Source organism: Arachis ipaensis, chromosome B6 (assembly GCF_059453495.1).
Source record: "Arachis ipaensis isolate K30076 ecotype BB chromosome B6, ASM5945349v1, whole genome shotgun sequence".
Taxonomy (NCBI): domain Eukaryota; kingdom Viridiplantae; phylum Streptophyta; class Magnoliopsida; order Fabales; family Fabaceae; genus Arachis; species Arachis ipaensis.
The window spans coordinates 72,590,380-72,617,842 of NC_142441.1; the positions used below are offsets into that span (position 1 = coordinate 72,590,380).

The following is a 27,463-nucleotide window of genomic DNA, read 5'->3' on the forward strand; positions in this document are numbered from 1 at the left end:
ATGTGGAGTAAGGAAGATGATAGGAATGGTATGGCATTAGTTAGATGGGAAATGGTACAGGCTCCAAAGAAACTAGGTAGCTTGGGAGTTGGTGATGCAATGATTCAGAAATCAACATTGTTGTTTAAGTGGTGGTGGTGGTTTGCAAAGGAAGAGTGCCCGTTGTGGAAGAAAATTGTATGTTCATGTAATAATCTGAATTCCAATGAGCTACTGTCAACTCAACCACTACCTACAAGAGGAGGCCCATGGAAGGATATATGCCAGTTGCACATCATGAATGAACGTATAAGGGATAAGATGGTTACAAGTTTGTCCATGGAGATTGGTGATGGGCAACGGACTAAGTTTTGGGAGGGTGTATGGCTACTATGTGGATCTCTGAAAGACCGGTTCCCGAGGCTTTTCTCTGTTTCAAACCAATGTGGATCCGTTATTGGGGATTGTGGGTTTTGGGATGGGATAGAGTGGATTTGGAATTTCCAACGGAGGCACGAGCCTTTTTAGTGGGAATTGGAGCTTCTAAGTCAATTACATGAGGCTTTGAGACCGATGAAATTAGTAAATAACAGAGAGGATCGAGTGGTTTGGAAATATGATAGGAAAGGTGTTTTTTCAACTAACTCATTTGTGCAGGTGATGCAGGTTGAAGCACTCCCAGAGGTGGTAACCAGCTACAGCTTCACAAGGACCATTTGGAAAGGTTTGGTTCACCAAGAGTGGAGCTTTTTGCTTGGTTTGTTTTAATAGGCAGGGTGAACACTAAGGAAAGGCTGAGCTGGTTTGGAATTATCAGACAGGAAGATACTATATGTATGCTATGTAATAATGAATTGGAACATGTATATCACTTGTTTCTAGGATGTGCATTTACGTGGTAGGTGTGGAGTGCTTGGATATCAGGATTTGGTTGTCAATGGTCTTATCTGGGTTCGATGAAAGAGCACTTTCTCAGTTGGAGAGAGGAATCGAGGAGTAAGGAGGATCGTAAGCAGCGGCTGAGGTGCTTGTGTGCGGTCATTTGGAATATATGGATGGAAAGGAATAACAGGCTTTTCCAGAATCAAAGCAGAGGTGTTGAAGAAGTCATTAACATGATCGTGAGAAGCGTTAATGAGTGGAGTGGTGTTGATCCCTTTTGTTGTTGATGGCTATGCCGAAGATGACATGGGGAGTTTATGTGTTTGATTTAGTTATTTAAGTAAGCGTATGCTGCTTGTCTAGCTCTGTTCGCTCTACTGTACTGTGTTGAGCTCTTACTTTCAAAAAAAGAAAGATGACAAATAGAGTTGTTATTAGTTAAGTTAATCTTTATTTAAGTGATTATCCACGGCTTATCTCTTTTACCAGAAGATACTATTTGTTGACCATTGAATAAGAAGGTAATAAGTGCCTATCACATTACATAACAAAATTTTCACCAACTATAAAAAGCCACCAAAGAAATATACTCACAACTCAACTTAGTATAACAAAAAAATAATGTTCCATAACCAATAAAATTTATTATTTTTAATTAATATTAGTAAATATTTTAAAGTTTAAGTACTAAATTTTAAATTTTAAATACTAAAATTAACTCCTAACAATATAAAAATAAAATGTTAGCTAACAGTATTAACTAATATTAATAAAAATTATCTTTAACATTTCTCGTAAGAAAATATATGCAAATAATTTTTATGATTCACATGTATTAATATTTGGATTTAATTTATATAATAAATATCACTGTGAATCAGATTTTTATAGACATCCAACTAACATATCAATACATCAGCAAATAAATTTCACATAACCACCGATTATAGCTTGAAAGGCTCATGAATACTATAAATATATTTTATTAGACAAAAATAGAAAATTATTAAATGGTATCAATACATAAGAATTAAAATAATCTAAATTAAGATAGTTAATATAAGGATCCAAAATGACAGCAATCATGTTAACATATGTAGGTATTTGAGTACAAATTCGTTGTGACAGAGTAATAACGGAAAGTAGGAAAGGAAATAAAAAGAAGGGAGAGTAATCTAGTTGCAAGTTCACATCAACATGAAACTGACCCTTCATAAAAAAAACAAATGTTGTTATCATATATATGCCCATCGACTTTTAAGGGAACAAGAAATCCAACAAAATTTTTAAATTTAACAACTTTATTATCTATAAAACTATGTTAGATCTCACGCATTAACATGCAATTTACAACTAGTTGATAAAAGCAAGCTAGCAACAATGGTGACTGATATGTGCGTGTCGATTAAAGCAGGAAGCTCTGATTATTTGGAGAAACATCCAGAGCGCAGAATATCATTTTCCCAAAATTTTTACATTATTGGAGTTACTTTTGCGGCTGGTATTGGTGGCCTTCTATTTGGTTATGATACTGGTACAGTATACATATATGCGTATTGTCTACCATTTCATTAATTAAGAAAAAAAAAGAAAGAAATGATATAGCATATATTTTGTTTTCATTTGTAGGTGTGATATCTGGCGCTCTCTTGTACATAAAAGATGATTTTGAAGTTGTAAAGAACAGTAGTTTTCTTCAGGTAAAAGAGAGAGTGGATTTTCGTTCATTTTCTTTTAATTCGGTAGCTTGTAATTGTGACCATATAGTTATATGAAACGCAATATGTTCTGGTAGGAGAATTGGTAGGTGGTACGCAATACATCACATTTAAAATTTTTAATGGGAAAAGTATATATATATATAGCATTCGACAACAAAGATAAATTGTGAATTCACGTAACTATGACTATGACACAGTAGGACTAGAGTAGAGTGCCATTTTGCAGCAATTATATGTTCTCATTTTGTTATGTTTGCAGGAACTAATAGTTGCCATGGCCTTAATTGGTGCAATTTTCGGCGCCGCCATTGGTGGTTACATTAATGATTCTTTAGGGCGTAAGGCTGCCACTATTGTGGCAGATATTTGTTTCGCAGTAGGATCACTCTTGATCGCCGTCGCACCAAATCCCACTCTTATCATAGTTGGCCGGTTTTTTGTTGGCCTAGGTGTAGGTTTCGCCTCTGTTACTGCTCCTATGTATATTGCAGAAGTATCACCGTCTGAAATAAGAGGTGGATTAGTTAGTGTCAATTGTCTTATGATCACAACTGGCCAATTTCTTTCCTTTGTCATCAATTATGGTTTGACTAGAGTAAGCATACCCAACTCTTTAGCTAACAATACCAATAGTAATAATTTTGTCTTCATCCATCTTGATTTTCTAAGAGCAAAATTATGTGTGCAGGTTCCTGGAACATGGCGTTGGATGCTTGGAATTGCAGGTACACCAGCTGTTATTCAGTTGGTTCTTATGGTCTTTCTTCCTGAGTCCCCCAGATGGCTATATTTGAAGGTAAATGATAATATAAGATCAATGATCATTCATGTGAAGTTCTCTTTATGCAAAAATTATAGGTAATAACTATTAGATAATTTGATATGTTGAACTAAAGTTAATGCTGGAAACCAATTTTTTTTAAACTAACATCAGCCAATTTTGTTATTTTGTTTATCTTAAATTCTAGATCCTAAAACTTAAATTATAAATATAAAATCTAAAGTTGACTAATGTTAGCTAACTAAAAATTAGTTTCACGTACTTTTTTTCTTAAATAAATTATCATCTAATGATTATCAACTATTATTTTCATATGAAGACAACTTTATGTCATTAGTCACCTATAAAATTTGGGTAAAATAAATCCTTATATTGATTTTTTTTTGGTACAATAATTAAAAGCTTAGTTACTTTTAACTTGCAGAATAGGAAGGAGGAGGCCACCAATGTTCTTTCTAGGATATACCCATCTCCTCGGTTGGAGGACGAAATAGATATTCTTGAAGCTCACATGGAGCAAGAACAAAAGGATAAGGTCAAAGTTAAATACAGTGATGTATTTAAGTTGAAAGAAATCAGAGTTGCGTTCATATGTGGCGCTGGACTTCAAGCATTCCAACAACTTACCGGTATTAGTGTTATAATGTACTATAGCCCAACAATCATTCAATTGGCTGGCTTCAAATCAAACGAATCGGCTTTGTTCTTATCCCTCATTGTTTCTGTAATTAATGCCGGTGGCACAATTATTGGCATTTACCTTATTGACATTGTAGGGCGAAAGAAGCTTACACTTAGTAGCTTAATAGGTGTGGTTGGATCGTTAATCCTACTCTCTGCTTCATGTTATGTTAGAGGGCATGGCAACCCGAGTTTAGTTTATGGATGGCTTGCTGTTGCGGGTTTGGCTTTGTATATTATATTCTTTGCACCTGGAATGGGTCCTGTTCCTTGGGCTGTAAACACAGAGATATACCCTGAAGAGTTTAGAGGAATATGTGGTGGCATGTCTGCAACAATTAATTGGGTTGGTAGTGTCATCATGTCTATTAGCTTCCTTTCTTTTGTGGATGCTATTGGGCTCGGCGAGAGTTTTATGATTCTTTTGGCTGTTGCTTGTGTTGCAATAGTTTTTGTGATTTTCTATATGCCAGAGACAAAAGGATTGACTTTTGAAGAAGTTTCAAATATTTGGAAGGAGAAAGCCTATGGAAAAGATAAAAACATAGAGAGCATGGTTGAGCAAGCAAGTACATGATCAGCAACTTTTTCCAATACGTTTAAGACTTGTGAAAGCACGAAAAGTCATAAAGTTAGCGTTTGAACATGAAATGAAGAAGAATAAAAAATAAAAGGAGAAGAAATGAAAGATGCAATATATATGTGCATGCGCATGTGTCTGTGTCCTTACTGGTAGCTTTGGCCAAAGAGTTCAAAACACCATCCATGTGGTTGGCTATATAGTTGATCAGGATCATGTCTTTTTCCATGGTCCATGGCCCTTTTCTCACTTCCAAATCTTGAGACAGGTTGAGAGAGTGAGAGAGATTTCGGAGGGGGGTGTTAAGGGAGAAGACTCTAGTGACGTGTGTGACAAGCAATGTAGAGTTAGTTTGCATTACAGAGTTAGTTAGATGAAGTGAGAATCTGTTATAGGATCAGTTGAGTGTTAGTTATTGATGTGTTTCTCTATCTTTCACTCTTAGTGTGTAAATAATGAGGAAGCTTCATATGTAAATTAATACATTCTTCCAACATCAATTCAATTTAATATTTAGTTCATTCTCTTAGCTTTCTTTCTAGTTTTCATACTCTCAACTTGGCAACACAGTGTTCATCAACTTGCTTAATGTGCTTCTAGATCCTAGTCCTCAAGTAGTTCTTGATCTCGTTTCTAGTTCCTCCCAGTATATACTTGGCTATTTTCGACCATGTACAGTCATTATGATTTGATTAATTTATTATGGACAAAAAATGTCATTTTATTACATTAGAATGAACTCAAATCTTATCCAAAAATATTTGATTGATAAATTTTACAAAGATATAAAATAAATAGTTTAATTTTGATGTACTGATATTATATAACATTTAATTTTATATAGTCATATAATCAAATCTGTTAATTTGGATAACTATTCATTCCCTCAATGTAAAAAGTAAGTATTTTTACTAACGTCGTATTATGTTACTGTACACATATTTAAAACTAATTTATTAAGAACGAAGGCTACGATAGTTATACAATGTTAACAACATTTAAAAGGTGGTGTTAAAATTAAAATAATATTTTTAATATTAATAAATATTTTTAATTTGAAAAAAATAATATATTGCAAAAATATAAAAATGTGTTACTTTAAATACTATATATTTATATATATCAACCTTGCTATATATAAAAAATGAAAATTTATATTTTTATAAATTATCTTCCATATTTTTGTAATCAATCTCTAAATTAAAAATATTAAGTTTATATATTTATGATACTAAAATTGTTTAACACCACTGATTGATATATATATATATATATATATATATATATATATATATATATATAGCTCGCTCTAAGGCTCGTTTAGTGGACTATAAGGCTCCTATTCACAGCCTTTGAATTCCGTCCTCTTACGTGAACATGCTGAGGTTATTCTCTGTGCTGGTGCCATTGGAAACCCTCAGCTCCTGCTGCTTAGCGGCATTGGCCACATGCCTTATCTCTCTTCATGGGGAATTCAAGTGGCCCATCAAATGTTATATATATATGATGTCATATTGTACAAGGATAGTTGAAAATCAATGTTAGAATAAATACATAAATGATCTCTTCTACTATGACTAATTTTTTAATTACATGACACAAATATAAAATATGAGATCCATATCTTCATCTCTCACTTTTTAGACAAATCAGATACAATTATTCAAATTCTCTAAGAACCAAATAAATTTTCTACATAAATATCTGTCAATAAAGTGTCTACTTCTAGTGTGTGGGGTTGAGAGAAAACTAGTTAGTTAAAACATGTGCAATGATTTCTTGAAAAAGAAGGTATGAATTGAATTTAAAATTTACTAATTTAATCCTACTCTCTGCTTCATGTCATGTTAGAGGACATGGCAACCCGAGTTTAGTTTATGGATGACTTGCTGTTGCGGGTTTGGCTTTGTATATTATATTCTTTGCACCTGGAATGGGTCTTGTTCCTTGGGCTGTGAACACTGAGATATACCTTGAAGAGTTTAGATGAATATGTGGTGGCATGTCTGCAACAATTGTCATCATGTCTATTAACTTCCTTTCTTTTGTGGATGCGATTGGGATTGGTGAGTTTTATGATTCTTTTGGCTGTTGCTTGTGTTGCAATAGTTTTTGTGATTTTCTGCATGCCAAAGACAAAAGGGTTGACTTTTGAAGAAGTTTCAAATATTTAGAAGGAGAAAGCTTATGAAAAAAATAATAACATAGAGAGAATAGTTGAGCAAGCAAGTACATGATCAACAACTTTTCCAATACGCCTAAAATTTGTGAAAGCACGAAAAGTCATAAAGCTAGGGTTTGAACATGAAATGAAGAAGAATAAAAAATAAAAGGAGAAGAAATAAAAAATGCAATATATATGTACGTGCACATGTGTCAGCGTGCTTACTGGCAGCTTTGGCCAAAGAAAAGGGGAAAACGTTAATGGAAAAGACAGTGATGAGTGGTGACATGTGTGATATGCAATAGAGTTAGTTAGATGAAGTGAGAATCTGTTATAGGATCAATTGAGTGTTAGCTATTGATGTGTTATCCTTCATTCTTAGTGTGTAGATAAGTGAGGTAGCTTCAAGTGTAAACTAATTCATTCCACTATCAATTCAATTTCATATTCTAAGTTCATTCTATTAACTTTCTCTTTGGTTTTAATCTCTTTCAATACTTTTACATGATATCAGAGTTGGTCATGATCAATCTTGGCCTTAACTCTCATCATCATCATTATTATCGTTGCTAAGAACACCTTAGTTCCTCTACTGATAAGCAATATTATTTTTTAACGATAAAACAAAAGGTTATGCCACAATGATGAAATTGAATATTTTCAGCACATGAAGAATGTATGTAAATAGACTTGTATTTAGACGTGTGTTATCAAGGACGGATTGAGGTTCAAAGGAGGAGGACACTTGCCCTCACTAAGTTTAAAAAAAAGTAATAGTTTTATACAAATATATATTATTGTCCCCAGTATAATTATATTTTTACCTCCACAAAAAACTATAAAATTTTATTGAGATTTATATTAAATTTTTTATTAAATTTAACATGTAACAATATTTATTTTGTTAAATTTGATTTAATATCAAAATTAAAATTAATTAAATAAATTAACTCAATAAAAATTAATGAATAGTGATAATATAATTTTTGAAATTAATAAATTAATTAATTATCAAACTAAATATTAGTTTTCTAAATATAAGTAAAATTACTAGTATTTTTTGTCTTCAAAAATTAGTTGAGATAAAAAAAATAATATCTATTTTTAATTAATAATTTTATTTTAAAATTATTTAATATTTTTTTAATCTTAACTCTGAAATAAGTTTGCTTGTAACAACTATTTTGGGTGAAACAGTGTTTTATGTCATAAATATTGTAACAAATAAATTTTTTAATTGAATGGGTGGTAATTAATATTTTAAAATTGTAATGAATAGTAGAACAATTGTTTACAAATATGAAAGTTAATTTTGATATATTAAAATATGTATATTTTTTACATAGTCATTTCATCACATTTATTCTTTTAGATAAATATTTACATGATGAATGTAAAAGGTATTTTTTTTACATTATAATACATAATTGTATGGATTCATAAAATCTTTAATTTGACAATATATTAAAATTAAATTAAAAAATATATAAAAATATTTACTTATTTTAAAAAGAAAGAGAGAAAATTTATTGTAAATTAAGTTTTTATTATTTTATAGCAACATATCTGAAGGTTGTAGAAGGTTTAGAGAAGGGGAGTTGAATCTATGCCTTTCTTTTTGTTACTGAAATAACCTCTTTTTAAATGAACTTGCAATTCTGATTCTGTTTGAACTCAGCAGCGAAAATTTATGAGACAATTTTGTTTTGTCTCATGAATATCAGAAAACAGAACAGAGCAGAGAAGAGAAAAGCTACCACCACCATGTATCCTGGTTCGGTTGCCTTGTGCTATGCAACCTACGTCCAGTCTCTTCCACAACAGTGGTGGAATTTCTACTATAGTTAAAGTATTACATACACCAATTCCACAGGATTAACACAATCATTTCACACTCAAGTTCTAACCTAACTTGACATTGGCTATGCTAATACCCAGGGGCAGAGCTAGACTAACTATTTAGGGGGGGCGGTGTTTAATAATTTACTAAAAATATTTTATATTACTATTTCTATTGATAAAATAAAAAAATAAATATATAATCTCAATTAAAGTATGATAATAATATATTAAAGTTACCACTTACAGTTTTGTATCATAAAAATGTTATTCGACGTTTTTTTCTATTTTCAAAATCATCTATAATTGAATTTGTATTGGAGTAGTAATAGTAGAAGCATCTTCATTCTCTTGATCTTTTCTTTTAAAAAATGTATCAATGATTTTGAACTTACTCATAATTCAAATGGCCAAATAAGTTCCTATAATTAAAAATATATTTAGCAAAAAGTGTAAATTACAATCTAGATCTTTTATAAAATATAAAAATTATATTTCAATTCAAAATAAGATATTAAAATTCAGAACAATAATAATAATATTGTAGTATAAATAATATAACCTTGTAATTAAATAGTTAACTAATAAAAAAACTAAATATACAAACTAACATATAATAACAAAAACTTAATTAACAAATAATAATAAATTAAGTAAATAACTAAATATACTAAAAATATAAAAAAATTAGATAAGACTAACAGAAAAATAATAATAGAAAAGTCAATAGTTCAATAATTTTCTTAAAATAAAAAAGAATAAAAATAGAACCTTTTTTGATAAACAGTAGTGAAGAATCACTTGTTGAATTACTATCTTTTTTCTTAATTTGCAAAAAAAAAAAACAAGAGTCAAAGAGGTAATAGATAAGAAGATTAAAGAGATAAAGAAAAAGAAGAATAAGAAAAGTAAAAAATTGTTACCTGCAAAGTGAAAGTAAAAAGTGTAGGAACAAAAAGAGAGATTGGAAAAATATGCGAACAAAAAGGAAGGGGGGCTGGGCGGCTGGCAAATAAAAAAAGGGGTGGGAATTGGGAATTGGGAAATGGGCTATTAGGAAAGGGGGCTGGGCGGCTGGCAAATAAAAAAAAGGGTGGAAAATGGGAAATGGGCTATTGGGCTATTTTTTTAATGAATTAAGGAGGGCTGGGAAAGTAATACAAAAAAAAAGGGAGGGGGCTGGGAAATAAAAACAGGAGGGAGCTAGACTTTTTTTTAAATGAAAATTAAAATTTTGGGGGGGCCATTGCCCCCCTTCAATAGTATGTACCTCCGCCCCTGGTAGGCAAGTTGAGTTGAATTGGTGCTTACCTGGTCTAGATCTAGCTAACAGAGGAGGTAACTAAAAATCTTCTAACGCGATCGAATGCAAATGTGAAGACCCAATTCTTCACAATTTCTTCTCTAGTCTGTGTGAAAGGAGAGAAATAGCTAGATTTTTTAGCACTCTAGCATTTAAGAGAGCTACATCAAGAATTGATACGGATGTCTTGCCGTTTTCCATCATGAGTTTTTTGCATCTAATGTTGCTTTTCTCTTTTTGTTATCTCTATTTCTTTCATCTATTGATAAGTCTCTTGGAAGTCCCTCAATTTTTTTTCAATCCCTCTAATGTGAACATATGTTTCTAAATTTTTTTAAAATAAATATTTTCATTAGGAATATACATTAATTTGAGGGTATTTACAGATTTTCATCAAGTGCCTTATCTCATTTACAGTGTAAACAAGATAAGTTTGCTATATCTCGTTTACACTGTAAACGAAATAAGGCACGAACACATGGTAATGTATCACGTTTACAAACGTGATATGATACGAGCCTTATCTCGTTTACACTGTAAACGAGATAAGTCCAGAGAGCGACTATAAGTGGAAGTCATTCACAGTGTTTCAGACTCCATATTTCTCTCACATTTCTCTCATTTCTCTCTTTCTTACACTATTTTCTTGATATTTATTAGTTCCTCGGACATTATGGCATGCCCGGATGCACGGGACCTTGACATCAACTGCCTCAACGCTAGTTAGTACATTGCGGGAGCCATCGACTTTGAGGTTAGTGTTATCTTTATTGTTTAAATTAATAAGTCTATGCGATTTTATTTCAAGAACTTTTATAGAGTTAGTGTTTTAACAAATGAGTAGGCTGGATGATATTGAGGTAACACAGTTTAGGTTAGTTGGCAAGTTAGTAACATGAGTTAGGTGTATAATTTACTCATAGTGAAAGTTAGATAAGTAATTACTTTGATTTGATTAATTAATTAAATTTTTTCACATACCGTGTTAGGGAGACAACTCTGCAACGCTTGGAGCAATCACGGCACCTCATTGTACAACTCCTCCCAATCACCATATATCTAGGCAATTGCCTTTTGTTTTACCATCCAAACCTTCTAGTATGACGGCTTGAAGTTATAGCTCTGTCTCACTATTCTCTGTAGAACAGGAATGGTCACTGATGGATTGGACTGTATGAGTGGCAGGATGATTTTGCATATGAGATTGATGTCCAACTGTTGGTGATCCTGTGACATGGTGGGGCCAGACACGTGTGTGGTCCGCCGAATTTACGCACTTTCCTAACCATTTTAAATACAGTCGAATTAAAATCTAAACAAAATAAGAACGATGAAGAAGACAATGAATTAAAATATAATAACACTCACCAATATATGAAATTCTGTCGGAGGGCGACACGGAGACTCCAAGGACAACCATCTGTAAATTTCCGGCAATGTATGTGATACTTGAACTGATCCGACTCGACTATTCGATACTCGGCACTTCTCCGGATGCTGTAATTCATCACGCCTTGCAGCACTGCCTCTTTGCTTCTGAATCTATGAACAACCTGAAACTCCACACCACCATCGGTGTTGTAATCGTCGGCCCCCATATTCAAAAATGAAGTTTCCTCGTGCATTGCATCCAAATCTAATGTATGGTAGTAGCTGAGTACAGATGATAACTTTGGAATTCGACGCGGAACAGGCAAAAGGTATTGAACTGATCCATCAACAAGAGTCTCAGGTATGAACTCATTGTCGCTGTCGTCGTCGTCAGAGGAACCACTTTCGTGGTTATCGGCAATGTACTCTTCGTCGGATTCCCCATCCTCAACGTCTATGTCCTGCACTGGACTAGCACAGTGCAACGGTCGTGGTGTGAGCGGAGGGTCATCCGGTACAAAATTTGAGCCGCCAGCACCACCACCACCACCATCACGAACTTATGCAGAAAGCTCCATCACTTGTTCAACTATAATTCTGCCGTGCACGTCAAACAAGGCGCACATGCTTGCTCATCGCCATCGAGCTAGAATAGACGAAACCGAAATACACCATTCCCCATCGGTGCTAGCATCATAAACCCAACTCTACCAACCCCTTTTCTCTCACCACCACCGACGTGCGTTAATATCATACTCTTTAACTCGAAAAACGAATTTGCTCTTCGAGTTCAGAACAATGCAGGATTTTCATACTCAAATATAACCCTGCTGTCATTGTTTCTCATCTGACAGTTGGGATACACCATCACAACAAAGAAACCACTGTCACTAGATATTTTTGCTAAATTTTTTGAAGAAAAACAGTAGAAAAAGAAGAATTGAGATATTTTTTAGGAATACCAGCGGTTTCCTAATCCTTTTATAAGGAGTTATTTTTGTCCTATTCTATCTTGTTTACTGTGTAAACGTTTTTTACTCCCATGTATCTCGTTTACACTATAAAGAGATAAGTTTTGTCATATCTCGTTTACATGACTAAACAACTATTTCTCACGTATCACGTTTGTAAACGTGATACATTATCACATGTTCATGTTTTATCTCGTTTACAAATAGTTAAACTTATCTCGTCTACAGTATAAACGAGATAAGACACTTTATGAAAATTTGTAAATATCCTCAAATTAACGTATATTCGTAATTTAAATATTTATTTTATTTATTTAAAAAATCCTATGTTTTTACCTTATTCAATTAATAAAGTATTAATATCTTTTAAAAAAAATACATTTATGCTATATCTATTTATAATAAATTAATAATTAATAAAATTATTTTAATTGAGCTTTAGACGCACTTTTTATTTATTGTAGACTATTGACCAATATGTATTTCTGAGTTAATACTAATTTTTTTTCTTTTTTACGTTAAAAATATTAGCCATATTCATTTGCGTTCTGTATATATTTGGTTTAGTGCTCCTCACTTAGCTTTTCTTTATCTTAGTTTAGCGTGTTTTTCCTATTTATAAATAATCTTTTTATGTTGATATTCTTGTTCAACATAATTTATATATCATTTTAGAGTTTGAATATACTCCTCTATTTCAAAATATATTTTTTTTATACTCAACGGAACTTACACTCATATTTTAAAATATTTGTCACCTTAGAGTAGTTTTGTAAACCCCGAGAAAATAATAAATAGTTAGCGAATAAATTAATTATTAACCAAAGTGATTAGAAAATAGGATTTGATAGTTTAATGTGATAGAGAAAATTAAAACGAGAATTTCGATACTAATTTTAAAGAATTTCGATACTAGTTTTGTAACTCCAGATTTCTATTTTCATTTCTTTAGTCTAAATATTGTTAGTAGGCCTAGTCATAGAATGAAGTTAGGAAATTGTAGTAACTTGAAGGTGAAGAAAGATTTGTTTAAAAGGTAATAAGTGATTAGAGGAGATGGTATTTGATCGATAAAGATGAGAAAAATGGTATAAGAGGTAATTGAGAGAGTAAAGTGACATTAATAATGATGAGATGAGACATGAATCTTAATGATGTTGAATAATTGAGAATGATGAGATGAGACGTGAATCACTATGAGATCGGAAATGATAAATTGTAAGAAACGATTGAATAACTTGAGTTTGGGGCGTTGCCCTCCCCATGTCAGTCGGGATTTTTTCCATGGTTATTATTGAGCTTGGGGTGTTGTTTTTCCATGTCAGCTTGGGATTCGTCCCATGGATAACATTCAGCTTGGGGTATTGTCTTCCCCATATCAACTTGGGGTATTGTTTTCCCTATGTCAGCTTGGAATTCGTCCCATGGATATTATTAAGCTTGTAGGCGTTCTTTTCCCCATGTCAGCTTGGGGATTCTCCCCATGGTCTATTTTTGAGCTTGAGAACATGTCGGGATGGCTACGTAACCGACAGTTGATACCAACGGCCATAGGATAGGCATGCATCATATGCATTTGTATGTATGGCTTGTTTGTGCATTAATTGAGATTGCCTAATTGATTATAATATGCTAATTGTCATAATTGATATCTGTATTCTACCTGTGCTTACTTTGTCTGCTTGTCTGTCTTTGTAATTACCGGAGATGGGGGAACGGAGGAAAGGCGGAGAGATTGAGGATTATATTTAAGTTCCAGCTAGATTTAAGGAGGTGATTTAGTTGAGAAAGCCTTAGAGAACCACCCTGATTTATGGTTTCTGTTTAGTTCTTTAAGTTTTATAATCTGAGTGTCGGCATTGTAGGATTGCCTCTGGCATTTGCAGGACCTTATATATTATGTGCATGGCACCTTTATCATGCTGAGAACCTCTGGTTCTCACCCCATACTGTGTTGTGTTTTTCAGATGCAGGTCGAGAGACTGCTCGCTAGGCGTCTGGACTTCTAAAGCAGAGTAGTTCCTCGGTTTATTTTGATATATAGCTTATGTATATACATATACTTAACTCTCTCCAATTGACTTGTTATTTTGTTCCTCTTAGAGGCTAATGGAGAGCTAGGATTTTATTTATGTATTTTGGGCTTTGGGATATATATATATGTATGTAAATATTCTCCAGCCAGCCTTGGCTTCGCAGGCTAAGTTAGGAGCTTGTTATTTTGTATCTTTTTGGCTCTCTACCCCTAGTTTCTGTTATATTATATTCGTTGACTGTCGATTTCTTCGCACGCAAGTAACCACGTTCCTGAGCGTTGCGCTGTTTAGTTTCACAAATTTTGTTTGACCAATCCTTCAAGGCTCCTAGTATACTACATTCTTTCGACTATTATATATATTTATATCCTATCTTAAAGGTCGTAGCACCTCGCCACCTGTGTTTTACATCCTAGGTGTAAAACTCTATGTGGTAGGGTGTTACAAGTTTCGGTTCATTGAAAATTTAATATATTTAAATATAAATTATATCCTAATACAATAATGAAGTTTCAATGCATAAAATTTTTAAAGTAAAAGTATCTTCGAATGCAAGTATTATTTAACCGTGTTTTTCAATTTTATGATTTTATTATTTTTATCCTTATTTTAAATATTAATTTTTAATCATTATTTACAATTTTTGAAACAGAATTTTCTGTCAAAATAATATATTTCTTTCCTAGAATTGTAAAATCTAATAATTTTTCATATCCATATTAAATACTAATTTAGGAACTAATTCTTATATACACCATGAAAGAAGGGTGATTTTTTCTCTAATTAGTTATCACAAATATTTAGGAAAAGAGAGAAAAAATATAATAAAAAAGGATAAAAAAAATTGATGAATGGTTATAAACTATAACATGGGGCTTAAAATTTTTTATTCGAACAGGAAAATATCTCTAGTTTCGGAAGGATAGAATTAAATATCTCATGTTTATCGTTAATTTAAACTAATTAATATAGAACACAACATGATTAATATATGTGCATGTCGTAATTTATTGACTAACGGTATATTTTTAAATAATAAATATACCACAATTTCAATGGTTAATGATAGCATTTTCGTTGACCGTCAAATAAAAAGATGACAAATAACTCTAAAATCATACACTTGCATTAAAAAAATTATTCTCTTGTTGAGCGAGAGAGAGAGAGAGAGAGAGAGAGAGCGAGAATGATAAGGATCCTAGGGTTTGGAATCGAGAAGAGTATCGGCGGTTAGAGAATGAATCCTTCTCCATTTTTGTGAGTAACCTCCCAGAAGACATATCAAAGAGGGAGTTATTCTGCCTATTCAACTGGATGGGATGTATCAATGATATATATCTATCCCGGAAACAGAAAAATGGATTCATGTATATGCTTGCTTTTATTTGGTACACAACAAAAGGAGGAACTTTGAAAGCAATAGCGGAAATGAATCGATTGTGGCTGAGAGGTAAAGTTGTATCTGTGGGAGAAGCTAAATATAAAAGAATGTTGGGAACATGGAACATAACCAACGGAAATAGAGGTGATGTCACAATTTCGATGGTAGTGGAGCATGATCCTTTGATATTTGGACGGGACCCAGGGACGAAGGAGGTTGAAAAAGAACCAAATGGAAATGGCTGGACTAAGAAGGTAGAAGTAGAAGCTGTGACAGAAAATTTGGAATGGCTGCAGAGAAACCTTGTAGGAGGGCATGACGAAGCCTATTGATTTTGATTCTTTGAAGGAAATGATTGCAAAAAACATCCCAAATGTAGTCTAAGTTCGAAAAATGGGAGCTTACAAAGCGCTCTTAACCTTTGATAGTGTCTTGCATACTAAGGAGACATACACATTCAACATGAACATGCTCCTACAATTGTTTCACAGTGTATGGAAGTGGGAGGAGTCGGAACATAGTGAAACTCGAAGAGTATGGTTGGAATGTTTTGGGGTTCCGTTGCATGCATGGTCAGTCAACACTTCTAGAACGATAGGAGGTCAATGGGGAGAAGTGGTTGGATGTGACAAAGAGACGGAATTGTGTAACTCGTTCACTGTAGGACGGGTCCAGATTGATACTTGTGTAATGGATGTGATTCAAGAATGGATCCATATAACAATTGGCGCGGGGGGTTTTGATGTTCTAGTGAACGAGATAGGACATTAGGCGTGTAATTTGCACTGTACGGCGAACAGGAGGAATGAAAGGGCAAGTATAGAGTGGAATCATGTTAAAAAAAAAGCAGGAACTCAGGAATGGTTACAAGGCAGAGACAGGGAACAGAAGCTTTGCATGGAGGAACCCCAGACGAAGAGTTGTCGATGATGGTAAACCGGAGCGACGATAAAGATAAGGGCAGAATCGTAATCGTAGACTTAATTTTAAATGAATGGATTAATGGCAGTAATGGCAGTAGAAATTATGATCGCGAGAATAGTGCAACGGTTCAATCTGTAACTGGCAATAATCAAGGAAGGTGCGTTAATTTTGGGGGGAGATGCAGTTCAAGTTACGTGGATGATTCTGATAGAACAATAACATGTGAGTTAAATGGGCTGCGAAGGAAGTCCAATAATAAGCAAAAAAATTTCTTCTCCAAGTGAGTCGTGGGCCAGATGCAATAACATATTGGAGGAGGGGAAAATGGCCTTGGCAGGCCCAAAGTCGTCAACAGCTGCGAATCCATCAGTTGGGCCAAGGTTGAAGGAGCGAGGTGGGGTAGCCAGAGTGAGGCATGGGTTTGGGTCCTCCTTTCCAGAATGAGCAGCAGAAGGTAGCGGTGCTCAGTTCCTCTTCGAGGGGGAAGGCGACGCGACTGATAGCAAAAGAAACGGCGAGACGCGGCTGGTGGGGGACATTTGAAGCCGGTTGCTCTGCACGGTGGGAGAGGGTGTCCGAACTGATGCAGATGTGGCTATTGAGGATGATGAGAGTGCGACTACGGGCGGGACAGGGGTACCAGCAACTATGGATGGTCATGCAGGTCATGGCGAGGTGGTGCAACAGGGAGTGGATGACGACGGAGGTGGAGGATATAAGGGGGGTGCTGCAGAGGGAGGATTAATATTGGGGAGTGGTTGTGACGGTAGAAGGATGGCTGCTGAACATGAAGATGATGGCTATGGAAGGAATCATCTTGGGAACGAGGATGTCACTAATGAAGCAGAGGACAGTGATAGTCAGAGCTCAGAATTGCGGGAACAGTTGCTGGAAAACGGAAGGACTTGGGAGCTGGCCAAAGAGTCAGGTGCTATATTGTATAGAGAAGAGGATGACATTATGGCAATCTTTCAGGCACAAAATGAAGAAATAGATCGCAAAAGGAAAGTGGCAAAGCAGACGGAAAAGATGAGACGGTGCATACCCAAAAAAAAAAAAAAACAAGTGTGTACAAAAAAATTTAAATGAATTTTAGTGCATGGAATGTTAGGGGTTTATGGGGTGACGGGAAGTTGAGAATGGTGAAGGACTTAAAGAAAAAATATAGTTTAAATATGTTAGGCCTGATTGAGACTAAAAGACAGGTTGTGACAAATTTTGATGTTGCCAGAATATGGGGGAGAGATGATTTAGGCTGGGAGTATGTAAGCTCTGATGGTGCATCTGGTGGACTACTGTTAATATGGGATGAATCAGTGTTTAAAATGAATAACTACTATAAGGGGGAGAGGTGGCTGTGTGTCGAAGGAGTAATGTTTAAAAAGTAGTTTCCATTGCGCTTTTGTATTGGTCTATGGTCCTCATAATAGAGATGAGAAGTGTCATGTTTGGGAGGAGCTAAGCTATATAGCTGGGTTATGTCAGGTCCCTTGTTGTTTTATGGGGGTTTTAATGAGATAGTACATGTGGAGGAAAGAAAAGGTGCAACTACTGTACCTCAGTCAGGGAAAGAATTCAGGAACTGGATACAAGATATGCAATTAGTAGATTTGGCACTCACTGATCGCGAGTTTACATGGTTTCGAGGTCGCTCTTGCAGTCATATAGATAGAGCTCTGGTTAATGTGGAGTGGCTTGAAGCGTTTCCAGAAACTTGGTTACGAGGGGGCCAAGGGAATTGTCAGATCATTGCCCCCATAATACTGGAGGACAAAACGCTGAGGGGAGGTCCAAGGCCGTTCCGAAGTCTAGATTCGTGGTTTACACATGATGGATTTCTCAGTATGGTTAAAGAGGAATGGAGAGGTTTGGGGGAGATACAGTTCACAGATAAATTGAAGGCACTAACAATACCGCTAGAGAGATGTGATGAACGGATTTTTGCTAGTAAAGAATTCACAATAAATTCCCGTTGCAAGTATAGTTTCTAAACCAAAAATAATCCTTTCATACAAAAATTTGGTTGTCACTAAAACAAACCCAAAAAAATTAAACCGAAGTATTTAAACCTCGGATCGTCTCTCAAGGAATTGCAGGGAAGTGTACTTATAATTGGTTATGGAAAAGTATCTTTTTGGATTTTTGAAATAAGGAACAAGAAAAGTAAATTGCAAGAAATTAAATTAATAACTAAGAAAACTCTTGGCAAGGTATGAAAATTAGACATCTTATCCTAGTTATCCTAATCAATTGTGATGAGAATTGTCCATTGCTACCACTTAGTTAACCTCTAACTATGAAGGAAGGTCAAGTGGATGAATCAATTTGATTCCTCAAGTCCTAGTTAACTCCTAAGGAAAGACTAGCTTTAGAGGGATCCAAATCAACTAGAAACTTTCAATTATCAATCAACAAAGGAGTTTGATAACTCAAGAGTCTCCAATTACTCAACCAAAGCCAAAAGGAGAGAAATCTACTCTAAAGCCCAACCAAGCATTTTATCAAACACTTGGAAGGCATAACATAAAGACATAGAAATTAATAAGAGATAATAAAACCTAAACAACCAATTGAAAGTATCAATAACATAAATTGAAGAAAGCAATCATAAATATAAAATACCTCAAATTGCATTAAATAGAGAATCAAATCTAACATGAGAATCCATAAACTAAAATAGCAACATAAAGAGATCAACAAGAAAAATAGATAACTAAAGTGCTAGAGCTAATAAGAGTAGAAGAAAACTAAATTAAAGTAAAATAGAAATATGAAATTGAGAAGAATTAAAGCTAAGAATCCTAAAACCTAGAGAGAGGAGAGAGCCTCTCTCTCTAGAAACTACTTCTAAAACCTAAAATTATGTGAATGAAAGTTGTGTGAATGAATGAATGATTCCCCCCACTCTGTAGCCTCTAATTTGTGTTTTCTGGGCCGAGAACTGGGTCAAAACCAGCCCAGAAATCGCTAGGGGCGAATTTTGATACGCTGAATTTTCGCAGATACACGCGTGCGAGCCGCTTATCTGCTGAGCAACCATGGAAAATTATATATCATTTCGAAGCCCCGGATGTTTGCTTTCTAACGCAACTAGAACCGCCTCATTTGGACCTTTGTAGCTCAAGTTATGATAGATTTAGTACGAAGAGGTCAGGTTGGACAGCTTAGCAATTCCTTCAATTTCTTGTATTCCTTCCAATTTTGCATGCTTCCTTTCTGTTCTCTAAGGCATTCCTGCCCTATAAACCCTGAAAACACTTAACACACATATCACGACATCGAATGGTAATAAGAGAAGATTAATAATTAGCAATTTTAAGGCCAAAGAAGCATGTTTTTAATCAAAGCACATAATTAGGAAGGAAAATGTAAAACATGCAAATTATATGAATAAGTGAGTAAAAAATTGATAAAAACCACTCAAATTAGCACAAGATAAACCATAAAATAGTAGTTTATCAAGATGACACAAGGCTAATTTTGGGGAGATGGACAGTAAGATCACAAAGTTTGAGGAAGAAATCAAGAGAGTTGATGATATGGTTAGCAATGGAGTATATGATACCACGATGGAGGCTAGAAGAAAGGTGCTAGTTACTTGTTGTGAGAGATGGTATGTAAGGAAGGAAATGCATTGGAAACAGATGTCTCGGTCTCGGCACGCGAAGGAGATGGACAAAAATACAAGATACTTTCACAATATGGCTTCAGCAAGAAGATGGAACAATAAGATTGATACACTAGTGATAAACGGTAGAACGGTCAGAAATCAAGCGAGAATCAAGATAGCCATCAGAGAGTTTTACAAAGAATTATATCATCAGGAAGCTACTCCAATGATGGGCTTTAGAGATGGTCTGGTGGGAAAGATAGATGAGGATGATGTTGTGACCTTAGAGAGGATGCCGTCGGCTGAGGAGATCAGAGAGGCTGTGTGGGACTGCGAGTCCTCTAAGGTGCCAGGCTGTGATGGTACAACATGAAGTTCATTAAGAGATGCTGGGATGAGATTAGACCTGAATTTATGACAGCAGTGATGGGGTTCTTTAATTCTTTCAGGTTACCGACTGATAGCAATATTGCTTGGGTGGCATTGGCTCCAAAGTTCATTGGTGCAAAGGAGATCAAAGACTTGAGACCTATTAGTATGGTGGGGGTGCATCTACAAGGTCATCTCAAAGGTGCTAGTCAGGAGGATGAGATCAGTGATGCCAGGGTTAATAGGGGAGACTCAAAGTACGTTCGTCAAGGGAAGGAAAATACACAATGGGCACTTATTGCATATGAAACAGTAAACTGGCTTAAATAGAGAAAAAAGGAAGCAGCAATAATCAAGCTAGATTTCTAGAAAGCATATGACAGGGTCAAATGGAGCTTTGTGGACTTGGTATTACAAAAGATGGGCTTCGGGCATAAATGGAGAGCTTGGGTTATGGAGTGTGTGGCCACTGCATCTATGTCAGTATTGATAAATGGGTCACCATCTAAGCCTTTCAAAATGGAAAGAGGTTTGAGACAAGGTGACCCGCTTTCTCCCTTCTTATTTGTACTGGTTATGGATGTGCTACATTGAATGGTTGGAGAGGCGATCAGGAATGGACGTATATTACCATTGTTGGTGGGTAGGGATAGCATAGAATTGTCGCACCTTCAATTTGCTGATGATACTATTCTGTTCTGCCCACCAGAAGAGGAGACTATTATGAATTATAAGCGACTTCTGTGATGTTTTGAGTTGATGTCAGGCCTCTATATTAATTTTGATAAGTCAAGTTTGATTCCGATTAATTGTGAAGAGCAGTGGATACAGCGTATGTGTAACCTTTTGGGTTGTAAGGGGGACACTCTCCCAGTTAAATACCTTGGGATATCCTTAGGAGCAAACCCGAGGTTGGTGAAGACTTGGAAGCCTATTCTGGACAAAGTGGAGGAGAAACTAAGCTTGTGGGAAGCTAAAGTGCTAAACAAAGCTGGGAAGTTGGTGCTCATCAAATCAGTATTGAACAGTTTGCCAGTGTTCTATTTGAGTCTATTTAAGATGCCGAAAGCTGTTGCTGAGAAGTTGATTTCACTACAGAGAAGATTCATGTGGAGTAAGAAAGATGATAGGAATGGTATGGCATTAGTTAGATGGGAAATGGTACAGGCTCCAAAGAAACTAGGTAGCTTGGGAGTTTGTGATGCAATGATTTAGAAATCAGCATTGTTGTTTAAGTGGTGGTGGTGGTTTGCAAAGGAAGAGTGCCCGTTGTGGAAGAAAATTGTATGTTCATGTAATAATCTGAATTCCAATGAGCTACTGTCAACTCAAGCACTACCTACAAGAGGAGGCCCATGGAAAGATATATGCCAGTTGCACATCATGAATGAACGTATAAGGGATAAGATGGTTACAAGTTTGTCCATGGAGATTGGTGATGGGCGACGGACTCAGTTTTGGGAGGATGTATGGCTACTATGTGGATCTCTGAAAGACCGGTTCCCGAGGCTTTTCTCTGTTTCAAACCAATGTGGATCCGTTATTGGGGACTGTGGGTTTTGGGATGGGATAGAGTGGATTTGGAATTTCCAATGGAGGCACGAGCCTTTTTAGTGGGAATTGGAGCTTCTAAGTCAATTACATGAGGCTTTGAGACCGATGAAATTAGTAAATAACAAAGAGGATCGAGTGGTTTGGAAATATGATAGGCAAGGTGTTTTTTCAACTAACTCATTTGTGCAGGTGATGCAGGTTGAAGCACTCCCAGAGGTGGTAACCAGCTACAGCTTCACAAGGACCATTTGGAAAGGTTTGGTTCCACCAAGAGTGGAGCTTTTTGCTTGGTTTGTTTTAATAGGCAGGGTGAACACTAAGGAAAGGCTGAGCTAGTTTGGAATTATAAGACAGGAAGATACTATATGTGTGCTATGTAATAATGAATTGGAACATGTATATCACTTGTTTCTAGGATGTGCATTTACGTGGTAGGTGTGGAGTGCTTGGATATCAGGATTTGGTTGTCAATGGTCTTATCCGGGTTTGATGAAAGAGCACTTTCTCAGTTGGACAGAGGAATCGAGGAGTAAGGAGGATCGTAAGCAGCGGCTGAGGTGCTTTTGTGTGGTCATTTGGAATATATGGATGGAAAGGAATAACAGGCTTTTCCAGAATCAAAGCAGAGGTGTTGAAGAAGTCATTAACATGATCGTGAGAAGCGTTAATGAGTGGAGTGGTGTTGATGCCTTTTGTTGTTGATGGCTATACCGAAGATGACATGGGGAGTTTATGTGTTTGATTTAGTTATTTAAGTAAGCGTATGCTGCTTGTCTAGCTCTGTTCGCTCTACTGTATTGTGTTGAGCTCTTACTTTCAAAAAAAGAAAGATGACAAATAGAGTTGTTATTAGTTAAGTTAATCTTTATTTAAGTGATTATCCACGGCTTATCTCTTTTACCAGAAGATACTATTTGTTGACCATTGAATAAGAAGGTAATAAGTGCCTATCACATTACATAACAGAATTTTCACCAACTATAAAAAGCCACCAAAGAAATATACTCACAACTCAACTTAGTATAACAAAAAAATAATGTTCCATAACCAATAAAATTTATTATTTTTAATTAATATTAGTAAATATTTTAAAGTTTAAGTACTAAATTTTAAATTTTAAATACTAAAATTAACTCCTAACAATATAAAAATAAAATGTTAGCTAACAGTATTAACTAATATTAATAAAAATTATCTTTAACATTTCTCGTAAGAAAATATATGCAAATAATTTTTATGATTCACATGTATTAATATTTGGATTTAATTTATATAATAAATATCACTGTGAATCAGATTTTTATAGACATCCAACTAACATATCAATACATCAGCAAATAAATTTCACATAACCACCGATTATAGCTTGAAAGGCTCATGAATACTATAAATATATTTTATTAGACAAAAATAGAAAATTATTAAATGGTATCAATACATAAGAATTAAAATAATCTAAATTAAGATAGTTAATATAAGGATCCAAAATGACAGCAATCATGTTAACATATGTAGGTATTTGAGTACAAATTCGTTGTGACAGAGTAATAACGGAAAGTAGGAAAAGAAATAAAAAGAAGGGAGAGTAATCTAGTTGCAAGTTCACATCAACATGAAACTGATCCTTCATAAAAAAAACAAATGTTGTTATCATATATATGCCCATCGACTTTTAAGGGAACAAGAAATCCAACAAAATTTTTAAATTTAACAACTTTATTATCTATAAAACTATGTTAGATCTCACGCATTAACATGCAATTTACAACTAGTTGATAAAAGCAAGCTAGCAACAATGGTGACTGATATGTGCATGCCGATTAAAGCAGGAAGCTCTGATTATTTGGAGAAACATCCAGAGCGCAGAATATCATTTTCCCAAAATTTTTACATTATTGGAGTTACTTTTGCGGCTGGTATTGGTGGCCTTCTATTTGGTTATGATACTGGTACAGTATACATATATGCGTATTGTCTACCATTTCATTAATTAAGAAAAAAAAAAGAAAGAAATGATATAGCATATATTTTGTTTTCATTTGTAGGTGTGATATCTGGCGCTCTCTTGTACATAAAAGATGATTTTGAAGTTGTAAAGAACAGTAGTTTTCTTCAGGTAAAAGAGAGAGTGGATTTTCGTTCATTTTCTTTTAATTCGGTAGCTTGTAATTGTGACCATATAGTTATATGAAACGCAATATGTTCTGGTAGGAGAATTGGTAGGTGGTACGCAATACATCACATTTAAAATTTTTAATGGGAAAAGTATATATATATATATAGCATTCGACAACAAAGATAAATTGTGAATTCACGTAACTATGACTATGACACAGTAGGACTAGAGTAGAGTGCCATTTTGCAGCAATTATATGTTCTCATTTTGTTATGTTTGCAGGAACTAATAGTTGCCATGGCCTTAATTGGTGCAATTTTTGGCGCCGCCATTGGTGGTTACATTAATGATTCTTTAGGGCGTAAGGCTGCCACTATTGTGGCAGATATTTGTTTCGCAGTAGGATCACTCTTGATCGCCGTCGCACCAAATCCCACTCTTATCATAGTTGGCCGGTTTTTTGTTGGCCTAGGTGTAGGTTTCGCCTCTGTTACTGCTCCTATGTATATTGCAGAAGTATCACCGTCTGAAATAAGAGGTGGATTAGTTAGTGTCAATTGTCTTATGATCACAACTGGCCAATTTCTTTCCTTTGTCATCAATTATGGTTTGACTAGAGTAAGCATACCCAACTCTTTAGCTAACAATACCAATAGTAATAATTTTGTCTTCATCCATCTTGATTTTCTAAGAGCAAAATTATGTGTGCAGGTTCCTGGAACATGGCGTTGGATGCTTGGAATTGCAGGTACACCAGCTGTTATTCAGTTGGTTCTTATGGTCTTTCTTCCTGAGTCCCCCAGATGGCTATATTTGAAGGTAAATGATGATATAAGATCAATGATCATTCATGTGAAGTTCTCTTTATGCAAAAATTATAGGTAATAACTATTAGATAATTTGATATGTTGAACTAACGTTAATGCTGGAAACCAATTTTTTTTAAACTAACATCAGCCAATTTTGTTATTTTGTTTATCTTAAATTCTAGATCCTAAAACTTAAATTATAAATATAAAATCTAAAGTTGACTAATGTTAGCTAACTAAAAATTAGTTTCATGTACTTTTTTTCTTAAATAAATTATCATCTAATGATTATCAACTATTATTTTCATATGAAGACAACTTTATGTCATTAGTCACCTATAAAATTTGGGTAAAATAAATCCTTATATTGATTTTTTTTTGGTACAATAATTAAAAGCTTAGTTACTTTTAACTTGCAGAATAGGAAGGAGGAGGCTACCAATGTTCTTTCTAGGATATACCCATCTCCTCGGTTGGAGGACGAAATAGATATTCTTGAAGCTCACATGGAGCAAGAACAAAAGGATAAGGTCAAAGTTAAATACAGTGATGTATTTAAGTTGAAAGAAATCAGAGTTGCGTTCATATGTGGCGCTGGACTTCAAGCATTCCAACAACTTACCGGTATTAGTGTTATAATGTACTATAGCCCAACAATCATTCAATTGGCTGGCTTCAAATCAAACGAATCGGCTTTGTTCTTATCCCTCATTGTTTCTGCAATTAATGCCGGTGGCACAATTATTGGCATTTACCTTATTGACATTGTAGGGCGAAAGAAGCTTACACTTAGTAGCTTAATAGGTGTGGTTGGATCATTAATCCTACTCTCTGCTTCATGTTATGTTAGAGGGCATGGCAACCCGAGTTTAGTTTATGGATGGCTTGCTGTTGCGGGTTTGGCTTTGTATATTATATTCTTTGCACCTGGAATGGGTCCTGTTCCTTGGGCTGTAAACACAGAGATATACCCTGAAGAGTTTAGAGGAATATGTGGTGGCATGTCTGCAACAATTAATTGGGTTGGTAGTGTCATCATGTCTATTAGCTTCCTTTCTTTTGTGGATGCTATTGGGCTCGGCGAGAGTTTTATGATTCTTTTGGCTGTTGCTTGTGTTGCAATAGTTTTTGTGATTTTCTATATGCCAGAGACAAAAGGATTGACTTTTGAAGAAGTTTCAAATATTTGGAAGGAGAAAGCCTATGGAAAAGATAAAAACATAGAGAGCATGGTTGAGCAAGCAAGTACATGATCAGCAACTTTTTCCAATACGTTTAAGACTTGTGAAAGCACGAAAAGTCATAAAGTTAGCGTTTGAACATGAAATGAAGAAGAACAAAAAATAAAAGGAGAAGAAATGAAAGATGCAATATATATGTGCATGCGCATGTGTCTGTGTCCTTACTGGTAGCTTTGGCCAAAGAGTTCAAAACACCATCCATGTGGTTGGCTATATAGTTGATCAGGATCATGTCTTTTTCCATGGTCCATGGCCCTTTTCTCACTTCCAAATCTTGAGACAGGTTGAGAGAGTGAGAGAGATTTCGGAGGGGGGTGTTAAGGGAGAAGACTCTAGTGACGTGTGTGACAAGCAATGTAGAGTTAGTTTGCATTACAGAGTTAGTTAGATGAAGTGATAATCTGTTATAGGATCAGTTGAGTATTAGTTATTGATGTGTTTCTCTATCTTTCACTCTTAGTGTGTAAATAAGTGAGGAAGCTTCATATGTAAATTAATACATTCTTCCAACATCAATTCAATTTAATATTTAGTTCATTCTCTTACCTTTCTTTCTAGTTTTCATACTCTCAACTTGGCAACACAGTGTTCATCAACTTGCTTAATGTGCTTCTAGATCCTAGTCCTCAAGTAGTTCTTGATCTCGTTTCTAGTTCCTCCCAGTATATACTTGGCTATTTTCGACCATGTACAGTCATTATGATTTGATTAATTTATTATGGACAAAAAATGTCATTTTATTACATTAGAATGAACTCAAATCTTATCCAAAAATATTTGATTGATAAATTTTACAAAGATATAAAATAAATAGTTTAATTTTGATGTACTGATATTATATAACATTTAATTTTATATAGTCATATAATCAAATCTGTTAATTTGGATAACTATTCATTCCCTCAATGTAAAAAGTAAGTATTTTTACTAACGTCGTATTATGTTACTGTACACATATTTAAAACTACTTTATTAAGAACGAAGGCTACGATAGTTATACAATGTTAACAACATTTAAAAGGTGGTGTTAAAATTAAAATAATATTTTTAATATTAATAAATATTTTTAATTTGAAAAAAATAATATATTGCAAAAATATAAAAATGTGTTACTTTAAATACTATATATTTATATATATCAACCTTGCTAT

The 27,463-nt window shown here is 34.6% G+C and overlaps 3 protein-coding genes across 3 annotated transcripts; all 3 read left to right on the forward strand.

The window, feature by feature from the left end:
- The first annotated feature begins 2,253 nt into the window (after nt 1–2,253).
- On the forward strand, nt 2,254–4,621 carry LOC148561312 (inositol transporter 1-like). Its single transcript, XM_088491622.1, has 5 exons — nt 2,254–2,395; nt 2,491–2,561; nt 2,842–3,177; nt 3,271–3,378; nt 3,788–4,621. Exons 1-5 carry the CDS (start codon nt 2,254–2,256, stop codon nt 4,619–4,621), a joined length of 1,491 nt encoding a protein of 496 aa, XP_088347748.1.
- A 16,391-nt stretch (nt 4,622–21,012) lies between these two features.
- LOC148561313 (uncharacterized) lies at nt 21,013–22,679 on the forward strand. Its single transcript, XM_088490739.1, has 5 exons — nt 21,013–21,121; nt 21,359–21,753; nt 21,850–22,131; nt 22,336–22,436; nt 22,562–22,679. Exons 1-5 carry the CDS (start codon nt 21,013–21,015, stop codon nt 22,677–22,679), a joined length of 1,005 nt encoding a protein of 334 aa, XP_088346865.1.
- A 1,274-nt stretch (nt 22,680–23,953) lies between these two features.
- Nucleotides 23,954–26,324, forward strand: LOC107647624 (inositol transporter 1-like). Its single transcript, XM_088491682.1, has 5 exons — nt 23,954–24,095; nt 24,192–24,262; nt 24,545–24,880; nt 24,974–25,081; nt 25,491–26,324. The coding sequence occupies exons 1-5, from the start codon at nt 23,954–23,956 to the stop codon at nt 26,322–26,324; spliced, it is 1,491 nt and encodes a 496-aa protein (XP_088347808.1).
- The last annotated feature ends 1,139 nt before the right edge of the window (nt 26,325–27,463 follow it).